The 13,146-nt window shown below is 36.8% G+C and overlaps 1 protein-coding gene across 2 annotated transcripts in view; it reads left to right on the plus strand.

Annotated features, from left to right (window-relative positions):
• The first annotated feature begins 221 nt into the window (after positions 1-221).
• LOC117412557 (glycophorin-C) overlaps positions 222-13,146 on the plus strand; it is a 65,964-nt gene continuing 53,039 nt past the window's right edge. The window contains exons 1-2 of one of the 2 annotated variants that reach the window (XM_034021027.3): positions 222-426; positions 8,321-8,531. In XM_034021027.3, the coding sequence (XP_033876918.3) occupies positions 8,498-8,531 (34 nt within the window). In that variant the 5' untranslated portion in view covers positions 222-426; positions 8,321-8,497. The remainder of the gene's footprint in view (positions 427-8,320; positions 8,532-13,146) is intronic. The other variant, XM_034021036.3, reaches the window with a different exon arrangement.

Raw genomic sequence — 13,146 nt, forward strand, 5'->3', positions numbered from 1 at the left:
ATAGTCTCACCTGATCGAATTCCACCTGGCCCTGCTCCTTTTGTGTGATTACACTAGTATCAACCGTCCTTCAACAGCACACTTCTGCTGGAGCACACAGACCTTCCCCTTTCTCTCTCTCTCTCACTCCCTCCCTTGGGCTGTCAGCTGCAGCAGCTATGACTAATTTGCATGAAAGGGGAGAGGCACATTGAGCTATTGGCCTAACAGACCAAATAATTATCCAGAGGATAAGCTGAAAGTTCACAGGGAACCAAAACGGTGCTACCCACCCCAATAAACAGCACACAGTTCTAGCACATAGCAAGGCTGTCACCTGAATGAAGAGTTGTACAGAGCACTACTCTACTTTAAATCCCTCCTTTTAAAGTTCAAAAGGGATTGTATTTGTGGAAAGCAGGCTTTTGATTAGCTCTGGAAAACTTGGTGAGTAACTCTTTGTTGTTTGCATTTCTTCATGGCAGGGGGTTATATATATATACAGTTATGGCCAAAAGTTTTGTATCACCCTATAGAATGAACACATTTTACTTTATAAAATCAATTAAAACCTGCTGAATAATGTTAAGTTCACTTATTGAATTACATACTGCTTTGTAGTTTTCCTTATACTTAACGAAAAACTGACAACAATTAAAAAATGTGACATCTGCAAATCTAACACGAAATACTACTGTATGGTTTATGGGAGACTTGTAATATCATTTCTTTGACTACATGATGTTAAATAAAATATCCACATTTTTTATTTTTTAAATTATTATCCTAAAACTGTAGGTATATATATAGTGAAGTTAGGATATATAGTACGGATATGTTTTATACAGTATATTATAGTTTTAATGTGTTACTGCCTTTAAACTTTTGCTGCTGTATACTGTCTGACTGAATACATCACATGTACACAAAAGCCAATTAAGAATGGAGGCATCAGATAGACAGTATACTACAAAATTGATTGCTTTATTCTAACTGGGAAATGTTTTGGTCAGAAATCACTTCTTATTAGGTAGCGTTTACCTTTTGTAAATGAAGACTGTCCTGGAATCTGGATCCATGCCTCTGTGTGAGCCAAAACTACAGACTACTAGACCAGGCTAACTTCCCAAATCTGTGTTTTATTATTGTATTGAAACGTTGTTTAATAACCCCCTATGGCCATTGTGGTAATAAAACAATCAATCAAAAAACATAGGGGAGTGGGTAATAGTTTAAGAGTTCAAATTGCACTCCGTAGTTCATCTCAATCACTATAAGGATGCCAATACCCATGAAGACCTGTCTTCATTTATTATATGTTTTTGATTAACAAGGAGAACAGAAAGAACAAAAAGCTCCTTTCCACTTTTTGACTGCTTATTTCTACATATCTATCAACACGGTATTATCTTGTTTTGTGGTGTTCGAGTCCTAGGTCTATACATAAACATAGACTGACATTCTACTATTGGGTTGTGACAATAGTTTTCCTATAAAGTTCGGTGCTTTATAGAGGGTCGTAGTAGTTGCTCCAACCATAATTCTAACTTGGCAGGAGTAACTACAGTACTGTGATTTGATTTATATTACTTACCGTCTTCAATACTGGAATAAGTGAAAGGTACTTAGCTTTACTGGGAACACAATTGGACTGTAATACGTAGAATAATATATATTAAACAAATATTTTCTTGAAGACAGTTACTGTAATTATTAAAAATGTAATGCCCTTTAACCCGTATGCTACAGATACAACCGTATTCCCTGAAAATGACACATTCTTGTTTTGTTTCTATTTTTTCCATAAGATAAAGTTTTCCATAGTTTGCTTTAGTTCTGTTGCTTATATTGTAAGTGTTTTGGTGTATTAAGTGTAAATAAGCACCTTTACTGTGGGTTTGCCAAAAAAATATTTAGCATTCCCAGAAACAGGAAACATGCATGTCCTCTCTAAAAGGTAATGTAATTAAAATAAAGCTGTACAATGCATTGCATAAATCTGCCTTTTCCCTTAGTCTCATGATCTTTTCCCTCAGGCAGAGCTCCCATGGTCAGGAACACAATGAATAACACATTCTACTTCAGTGTCAAACAACACGTTTGTTGTGAGGAAATGAATGCATGACCTGAAATAATATACAATACTTACAATATATCCTGTTTATGTTGATAGGGGCTTCTTACTCAAAGTATCAAGTATGTTATTGGCCATGTTTACCCACATGTTTGGAAGACAGGAAGACAAGAAATGGCATAGATGGCATAGTTTAACCACACATCACATCCAGGGACAGCCAACCCCAAACTTGTTTTTCCTGAAAGGCAGGTTAAAAATGAAATATTTATATGACACATTTCCAAGTTTGTAGCACAAGTTTTACATTTCAGTTCTTTCCTAAATACAGGGAAATAGTTTTATTTATTAATTCAGGGAGTTTTAATTTCTGATGTTCTTGTACCGGTATAGCAATGTAGAGTATATGTTATCTGCAGAATGTGACAATTTGCAATGATGGATGACATATACAGCTATCCCATTGTTTCATGGTTTGATAGTTCACTAAGTTGGTTAATGCCTTGTTGATGCCCTTGATTTACTCCATAAAATTACCTTCATTTTAATATTTAAGGGGGAATTTCCTCTTCCTTTCCGTGAATGTTTTAAGTGGTGTTATCCTTTCAGTTCACCCCTTCAACTGTTTGGTTAGGCATGTATTCAGGGGTTTAACACTCAAGCCTTTCCCCTCACACCTCCTCCTCACAAGACCTTAGTTAAATCTGTAATTATATTATTTTAATTTTCAGTTAATAGAAGAAATACAGGATTTTCATCTTACAGAGTTCACTGATTCACTGCCCTCGATTCCCAAGTTTTTGATGTGTAACTAAAATAAAGCAAGATCCTCATTAATTATAAATTAGTGTTTTATTTTTATAAAAAGAAAAATGAGTTAATGAACCAAAGCATTGCCCAGCAGCAATAAATCAACTAACAAACGCTGCTGCCTTTAGATTTATAAATACTCTCTATAGTACAGTATACAGAATGAATAAGCAGAAAGCATGTATTGAATGCAGTTGTTTTAATTCTTGAAAAAAAACTCCTCATTGTTCAGTCGAATAAAGAGAAGGCATGTTTCAGGTTTGCATAGATAAGCCAATGTTAAAAAGATTGTACAGCTGCTTGCTTATCAAAGGGTGACCATGCTTTGACATGATACCATTCCACTGATGCAACACACAGAGCCTGACAGCTCCAGAACTCTCCTTTTGAAGTGATTGTAGCTAACAAAACGTTTCTATGAATCTTACCTGCTGTGCACTTCTATTCTTTGTAACTGTCTCACATGTGCAGTTTGGAAAGAAACACAGTATACTAAACATGTATTTTCATCTTTAAACATGATATCTGGGACTATGTGTTTTTGCTTGCAAGCCATGCTTTCCGGATGGTGAAATTGTTCCTACCACTTCAAGGGCTTCCTGCCTGTCATTATCTAACCCGATTTTTGTTTTTGCTCGGCATAGAATATATTATATAATTGTAGTTAAAATGACACCAAATGTTGAGCCGCTTCCCCTGTTGACTGACATGCTTTCAACAAGTTTGACCCAGAAGACACTGCGGAGGTGAAACTACCCAGGAAGTACAAGTGTAACAGACATCCTATTTCTTAACCTAAAGTAGTGCCTTCTTTTCCCATGGTTATATTATGCATTTACCTTGCTTTACCGTGGTTTTCTATGGCTTTAATATGCTTTATCATACCTCTCTCATACTATGCTTATATGTGTTTTACCAGGCTTTCACTATGCTTTATTATACTTTGCTATGCTTTTTATTGTGGTAATCTTTTATATGGGATAAGACCAGTCCTGTATATTAAATGCACAACATGTTTACCATATGTACTTGTATCTGGTATGCAAGCATTTGAATGCATGCTATGCACACCAAGTATTAAAAGAGAAAAACATAATGATAATTTAAAACTGTTATGCACAAACCTGGTCCTTGAGTTCCTGCCCTTATAATTCCCTAGTCACAGCATGACTAGGGACAGGGACAACATGGTTAAGCATAAGTAAGAAATGTAAAGTCCAGAAAGGTATGCATATTAAACAGGATTAATGCAGAGCATAACCATGGGAAAACTGCACATTTAATGGAGGGCCCTCTTCCCTATACCCTAAAACGAAACAATTTTACCTCCTTCCAGGTCAGTTAATTATTTAATGATACCTGTAATACCATTCTGTAACTATGTATAATGTGAGATAACAAAAACTACTCTTAGTTAATGTAGCACTAGTGTAGTGTATTGTACATAGTGTAGTGTAGTGTATTGCACATCTTTTTCTAAAAAGTGAAAAATGTACACAGTCTGGGCTTCCCCTAGTCACATGACCTGTTCAAAGATGGCTGCCATGAACAATGATGAAGTACATCACACACACACACACTTCTGCAAGACTCACTGGACATCAGGGAGGTTCTAGAATTTTAAGACTGCTTTTAAAACTGAATGTTCCTTCTGGCAGTTAGTTTCAGAAAAACTGAAGAATAATGAAATTACCTCAAAAAATGTGCACTTTATTTTAACAGGTTAGTTGTATTTTATTCATATATCTACCTGTTTATTGGTGTTAATATCTGTTCTACATTCTAGCACTGTTAAATGAATTGTGTATGTTTATTTTAAATGATTTTGTAATTGTAAAATGTACACAATGTATCTTAATAATAATATCTGTAGCATATAGGGCCTATCTTGACGCTCTGTAGTCAGACACAGAGCTTGGTTTTGAAGTATTAACCCCCCCGTGACTGTCATGAAAAGGAAGCTTTTCTTAACATGTCAGTGCCTTTGGTAGTAGGTCTTGTCATGCCTTTTCTAAAGCGCTAACAATAAAAGTATGGAAGTATTAAAGCTTGTAAGAGTGTGAAACAAAAGAGGTGTGGTCTCTTTAAAAAAAAAAAAAAAGAAACATTCTGGTCACGTGTTGCTTCGTTTTGGTAGTATGGGCCTTATTTTCAAAGCGTTTACTGCAGTCTTTAATTAGCTAACTTCTATTTTTTAAAGATAAAAATGCAACAGTACAAAACTGAGAAACAAACAACTTAGGAGTTGTGCTTAGGAGACTTGCAATGACATTACTTAGATGTTTGGTATTTGTTTTGTAAAATCTGAATTTCAGTACACTATCTTGTGTGTGTCATCAATTAAAAACATCAGCTCTTTTTCCATGTTAATTAGTAGTCCCTGAGTCGTCTTTTGTGAGTTACAACAGAAATCATGTTGTACAGCTTTACTTTCAAAATTACGTGTATCTCTTAACAATAAGAGACAACCTACACATGAAGCATTATTGTTGAGTGTTTATTCATTCATTGTTCATTAGATATGCAACATATGGCACTGGTGTTCATATGTGTAATTAAATTACAGTAGTTTTGGTTGACAAGTTGTCTCAGTCTCAACTTAGACAAGTTGTGTAAATGAGACCACATAAATAGGGCTAATTTCAATTAAGTTATTTTGGGGTAAAAGCATTCAGGAAATACATTTTAATTTGTATATAACATTCTCTATGATAAGTCAAATAAAAAATATATTTTACTAACAAAACTTTTCCCAGTTAAAAGATATTTGAATTAAAATCTTAGTTATACAATGGCAGGAATTGTCCTCCTGTTCCTTTTAATGGACTAATTGACTTCATGGCTGTGGCGATATCTCAGGACATCACCACGGTTCACTTAACCTATTTTTGTTTGTTGCTTTTAAAATCACAACATGGCATGCTAGGGTGTGTGTTGTTGTGGGTTATCACTGCTTCAAAAAGCGCATAACGACACACATCCCAGTGTGCCTCATTACTTTATAAACACTCAGAATAAATATAAGACTTTTGGTCCTCATCTAAACCCACACACAATATCAAAGATAATTTCCAAATATCAATTTAATGATGTGTGTGAAACATATGCATATATTTTCAGGAGACAAATTATGTAAAAGCTTTCTGAAATTGGCCTAAACTTATTTATGATATAAAACTTTGGCATCCCCACAGTGTAATCTCTATGTAGTTGTCAAACTGGTAAGTTATCTGACTGCCCCTACAAAGCAGCCCTTCCAAGGCTAAGCTTAACCTTATGTCATTTCATGCATGAGCCAGAAAGACAATCTCCTGGTTGACATCTTCAAGCTCTAGTATAGCACAAATGGTGTTTTATACACTGTACTTATTCCAGCCAAGTTAGAATAAAGGTAGAGAAAACCTACAGTGACCTTATGCATACTGAACATTATGGTAGATATCGCCATTGGGGTCCCAAAGTGGCTATACTTGCTAAATGCACAACCATGTGGTGTGCAAGGTGAGTCACACAGTCAGGGGAGCGCAGTTTTGTGTCCTGGTTGCGCAAAGTCTCCAATATTTTTGCATTTGCTCTGGTGGTCCTGCAGGTTAGGGTGGCATAATCTGCAGTCACCTCACAGCGCTACAGCAACCTCTAGTTGCTTGGCAGTTGGCTTCCAGACATCCACTGTCAAGCTCCTGGGTCTAATACTGACTTAGCTGTGGGATCAGAGGACGTCCACTGATCTTAAGTTCTCTTGAACTCGTGTGGGGTTGCTGCAGTGAGGAATCGTAACACCGTGTAACAATTTTTTTTTATTTTTTTTTGTTCCTGGGTAGTAAGTGTTATTTCTTAATTGCTTATGCCTCAAAAGTATAGAAAATGGCTATTATTCACCACAAACTTTGCTTTTGTGACCAGGACAGTGATATTTTGAAATGTACCTATTTTCCAGAACATTCCAGATAGATTCAGTGCTGAGTAAACTTGGAGTAACTTCTAGAACTTTCTAGAACTTTCCAGTAATATAAATAGCTGCTCCATAATGGTAACAAGTACCCGTCTCTTCCCCTGGCTCACTCGGTGCACCTCAAAGAGGATTACAACAGCATCAAGACCTTGCTGGACGCCTTGAAGTATGATGAGTACGGCTGGGAGGTCATAGGAGACTTCAAAATGGTGGCATTCCTGATGGGTCTCCAAGGCAGTTTTACCAAGTTTCCCTGCTATCTTTGCCTTTGGGACAGCAGGGACACCAAGGCGAACTACCACAGGAGGGACTGGCCACAGCGGACCGAGTTCACTGTGGGGAGGAACAATGTCAAGTGGGAGCCACTGGTGGACCCCCGGAAGGTGCTGATGCCACCACTGCACATCAAATTGGGCCTTATGAAACAATTTGTCAGAGCTCTAGATAAGGAGTCGGCAGCCTTCAAGTACCTTCAAGACTTCTTCCCTAAGCTGTCTGAGGCAAAGGTCAAAGCCGGTGTCTTCGTCGGACCACAGATAAAGAAGATCCTGGAGTGCAATGAATTCCCCAAGAAGCTCACTAGTAAGGAGAAAGCGGCTTGGAACAGCTTTGTCGCAGTGGTTTGGGGCTTCCTGGGCAATCACAAGGCCAAAAACTATGTGGAGCTGGTTGAGACTCTGGTGAAGAACTACGGCACAATGGGCTGTAGGATGTCCCTCAAAGTCCATATCCTTGATGCTCATCTTGATAAATTCAAGGAGAACATGGGAGCGTACTCAGAGGAGCAAGGCGAGCGCGTCCACCAGGATATACTGGACTTTGAACGCCGCTACCAAGGACAGTACAACGAGAACATGTTGGGAGACTACATTTGGGGGCTGATTCATGAAAGTGATTTACAGTATAATCGTAAATCTCGAAAAACTACTCACTTCTAAATCTTTTGTAGTCATTTTTGTATTACTTTAGTATAAATACATGTTAATTTGGATTCATATGTTGTTTTTTTCTGACTTTATGTGAACGAAAAGACACAAATTCGCCCATTTTCTCATTGGAAATAGGTACATTTCAAAATATCACTGTCCTGGTCACAAAAGCAAAGTTTGTGGGGAATAATAGCCATTTTCTATACTTTTGAGGCATAAGTAATTAGGAAATAACACTTACTACCCAGGAACAAAAATTGTGTTACATAGTGGGACATTCTAAACTGGGGAGAAAATCAGGGTAAAATAATCGACCACTCTAAATGTAGTCTCAATTGTGTGTCTTGCTTAACTTGGCCATTATTTTTATATTCGTATTTTATTTTAACTTGGCTTTAGATGTTTACAAGGTAACAACTTCTATTCAATTCATACACAACTTCTAAGACTCGATCCTGCATGGGGTACTGTAACCTTTAAATTAAGTTAGGCCCCTCCTCATGTGGGCTTCTGAAGTGAGTAAGAGACAGAGAGTGAGAGAATGACACATGTGCTTGCTTCCTTTTCCACTTGTAGAGCGTGAGACTGCACCACAGAATATCCTGACTACAAGACTTTCCCCTCCAGGGGTATCAAAGCCTTCCTTTTCTCCCCCCCAAAGCAGCTGTCCCATTCAATCTCCCTTTCCGTGGCCGAGGAGCTCCATTAGACACCAGATATACTAGGAATACAGGGACCCTGTCAAACTGCAATATGGCTGAAAATGATAATACAACTATGACCCCTGGTAAGTACAAGTCACCCTTCTTCATATAAAGGAGCTATATCCCTGCTATGGGAACTCTGTTGTTGAGAAACGTCGTCACAAGAAGCTGCTTGTGGTCTTGTGTGTCAAGATAGGGACTGACAGCTGAACTCTGGTGGTGATAGCGAGCACAGTTTCAATGCTGACTCTTACAGTAAACAGAGTAACACCTTCACTGTTTTACTGCTAGCATTGCAAAATAATATTTCAAGGATGAGGTGTTCCTTTGCCATGCTGTGTTTGTTTTGTGGAATGATGTCTACAGTAAAAATAAGGTGGAGTTTGGAAGAAATGCTATAAGGGGGGACCTAAAACATTTTGTACACTCTATAGTAACAGTACTGTGTGTATTGCTGGTCCGACTACAGTATTACGCAAGTTGTAGTTTTGAATGGTAACAACTACTAATAATAATGAACATCCAACTGTACATAAAAAGGCTGTAATTCCTTTGAGGATTTTCAATGACGGTATCATTGTTATAATAATAATAATTGGAAATAGGGACGCTATTTTGATCTGTCGATTTTGCTGGTTGTTTTGTCCAACTTTTCTGAATCAAAGTCGATTTCTGTTTATTATTTTCAGGTGGCACTTGCTGGCTAATTATCTTACAAGGGTAAATAATAAGGCTGTAAAGGCTGTAGTTATACAGATGTAAACATTTACGATAATAATAATAATAATAATAATAATAATAATAATAATAATAATAATAATAATAATAATAATAATAATGTAATAAAAATACAGTGGAAATTCGGATTGCCTCCAGATTGCCTCCAGGAATTCATTTCTTGCGGACAATATTAGGACCCCACCTAAGCCTCACATTTTCAATATAGGACAAAGTTCAACCGATAACCAGGCACGCTTTATACAAAACCTCTTCAAACTCACTATTCAGAATAGAAGTTGCCAAGACACTTTAATATTGGCTGCTTTATTTGAAAAGGGCCTTCAGCTTTGGGCTGTATAAAAACTTACAAGCTCCTTTTTCCAGGTTTTTAAGAAGACATCAGTGCAGAGAGATAAGGGGCAGTTTAGTTTCTAGTGACTGTAAAAACAGTATGCCTTTCCATCCTGTTTCCTAAGATAGGCCAACCCATAACTATTGTTTGTGGGTCATACAAAAGGCAGCTGTGTATATTACATAACCATATATATTGTAGCCATTCTTAACAGGTTTTAACATGAAATGATGATTGAGTTGTTGCAGTTCACACATACTGCCTGTATCCTAGTTCTGCTTCCCTACACATTCACTTTCTCCTTGCAACACATTTTTGGATATTTAGTTCAGTGAAAAATAAACTTTTACACATGTTCATTCCCAGAGCCTAAGTACATCCGGTCCATAACCATAACCATAACCATAACCCAACCTTCTTCTCTAATCACCAAGCAATATGGCCAGCTCACACGAGGCTTAAATGATGCTCCTAAAGCGACGGTGCTCAGTGTCTTACTGCTCTTATACAGAATGCAAATGATTACAATAGAAATTACAAGTAGATTTCTGCATTTTACAATACGCTGTATAGGTTTGATAACTAAGCCTTAAACATGTGATTTCTCGCAGTAGCACAACACAGTATTCTCACTTTCTTTATTTCACTTTGACTCATGTGAAGGCTATTTATCCTGTCTCAACAATAAGTTTGATGAGAGTACTGTACAGTTACTTTTGTCACTTTTAATAGGACCCCACCTGGTTCCAAATGTGCAACTATTAGAATGCAAGTGTAAGGGTGGCTCAGGTGGAGGTCCTATTACGTTTAGCACAGGATAGTTGTGTTTTATTTTTAATTTGCCTTTGCAAAAGAGAAACTCTCTGACTCTCTCTCTCTCTCGTTGTTTGACCAAGCTGCTTCATGCTAAATGCTACAGTTTAAAGTTAGTTACAGTGATAGAAGGAATGCTCAGTTCCCCAGTGACTGCCTGAGGCTCTACTTGTCTCATCTCTAGAAGCTGGAGCCTCACCAGTAAGGCCAGGGGATGAGAAGCAGGAGCTATTTAAATAGGGCTGTACTGTACTGTATCTACAGCTGTTGGGAAATAGATGGTAGTATCTGTGTTGTAGAGGCCTAAATCGTCTGATTTCCTGTGACAGCCCAGAGCAGGGATAGAAAGGGTCTGTCCCAAACCCTGCCCAGATATATGCATCGTTTTTATATCATGTTACACCATGCACTTTATCCAAAAAAATTGAGACCCTTATGAGGTGGTCATATTTGTCTGTCTGTCTGTTTGTCTTGGTGAACACGATAATTTTTGAGATACTGTGCAATTATTGCGTGAGTATGAAGACCCTCTGTATGTGTGTGCATTGGTTTTTCAGTGTAACACATGAACTTTTAACAAGTCATGCTTTGCCTGGGTTAACCATTGTCAGACCATGCTTGGTATATTGCAGTATAAATCAATCAAAGGATCCCATATTGTTTAATCATTCTTTAAATGACAGGACATAATTTCCAGTTTGTTAGGACAATTGTCCTCAGATCATGGAGTACCTGTGGTGCAGAAATCTATAAGTAGCTATTTAGGATGAATAGTATTTGACATTTCATATAAGTTAATACGTTGTGTGTGGTGTCTCTTATTGTATACTATTGTTATCTTGTGCTTTTTTGGGTGAGAGGACCGCAAAGCAAAGCTGAGAGAAATTACATCACTTTTTATCTACACACGACATATTAACTTATTATAAATCACACAAATGAACTCAGGAACAGCTTTAACTGAATATATATTTTATAAAACAGCCTTTCGTGAAATGGTTGAGTCCAGAATCAGTGAATTACAAACTTTTGTGATTTAATCAAAACAGAAAATCTTTTAGACCGTCTGTTGTTGTTAAACCATGAGTGGTTAGGAAACAATCATGGTCAACAATGTTACCATGGTTAACCATTTCACAGGAACTTTGACAACTTAAGCAGTTTATTCCAAAACCTATTAGGAAAAGGTTAAGAAATATATTTATTGAAATTAAACAAGAGTTAAACGGGTGAATTTAACCCCAGCCCTGCTTTAAAAGTGAATCTTGTACTGAAAAATAGGGACCTGGCTATTATTTCCCTTTAGTACAGAACAATTTTAGTGCTATCACTTTACCAGTGACTTAAATTGTACAGCAACTGAACTGTGAAATGTTAAACAAGTAATTGGCTATTCAAGGATGCTCAAATGTCTCAGCCTAATCCACAATACAGTACAGCTGTATCCTAAATGCTTCAGATATAATGGTTTACAATGGGGCAAGGGGATCCAATGGTTAAAGAAAAGGACTTGTAACCAGGAGGTCCCCGGTTCAAATCCCACCTCAGCCACTGACTCATTGTGTGACCCTGAGCAAGTCACTTAACCTCCTTGTGCTCCGTCTTTCGGGTGAGACGTAGTCGTAAGTGACTCTGCAGCTGATGCATAGTTCACACCCCCTAGTCTCTGTAAGTCGCCTTGGAGAAAGGCGTCTGCTAAATAAACAAAATAAACAAATATTGTATCAGGAAAAAGGCGCACAGTGCCTTGAGTAAACATGAAACGTACAGTCTTTCTGGTTTATTGAATGCTAAATGACATTAAAATGAATATATCACTTTGCTGTGAATGTGTGTTAAGATGTTCAGTGTAAGGTTGTTACTTCCTTGGAATGATTGTTTTGATGTATTTTATTTTTTATGATACATGATAACTGATTCGTTTTAATTGGTTTTAAGTGGTTCAGAGTTTTACTGATTGCTCTAAGGTAATTTCCTACAAAGTTAATGGAGCAGTTTGTTTTCTTTTGAAAGTGGTTGTAGCTAGCAAAATAATTGTATAAATCTTTGCTGTCATGCACTTTCTTTCGCCTATAGGTTTAAAATGTGCAGTTTGGAAAGAAACAAATGTTATAGTAAACTTGTATTTTCATTTTAAAATATCTGGTACTACACATTTTAAAGAATGTCCTCAGGTTGCTTTCCTTGCCTTCCAGGAAGTCTGTTACTGTTTTACCTCCTAGGTCATTTCACCCCAGACAGCCTCCATACACCCCATATTTAAATAAAATGTTTTTATTATTATATATTATTTATCTTTCCACTCAGAAAACTGATATAATTGATATCTTTGTTTTTTTGTATGCTCATTAATCTGTGTCACATTGTGTAGCCCTTCCTGTTTCTGCCAAGCAAAATAGTAATGTAGTAATATAGTATATCGAACCAGCCCAATGGTTGTGTAATCAGAGAGAGCAGGAGAGATTTTAATATTATTTAAATCTGTTTCTGATATCGGAGGGTGGTGGTGGGCTGTATCTTTGCCAGATTTTCTGTAATTCTCAATATTATGTTGACATTTCCACCCACAGAAAACACCATTCAGACAGCAATTAATTCAGACGTAAAAATATTAATTTCCTTCAGTGTTTCTAACTGTGGCATAAAAACTTTATTCAATTGAACACTTGGCACAGGTTTAACATCCAGGCTAATATTTTTTTGGTTTTGTTTCAACCAGTCATTAAAAACATATTATTATTATGTGTTTATGTATTATTATTATTATTATTATTATTATTATTATTATTATTATTATTATTATTAAGATGTAG

This window comes from Acipenser ruthenus, chromosome 10 (assembly GCF_902713425.1).
Source record: "Acipenser ruthenus chromosome 10, fAciRut3.2 maternal haplotype, whole genome shotgun sequence".
Taxonomy (NCBI): domain Eukaryota; kingdom Metazoa; phylum Chordata; class Actinopteri; order Acipenseriformes; family Acipenseridae; genus Acipenser; species Acipenser ruthenus.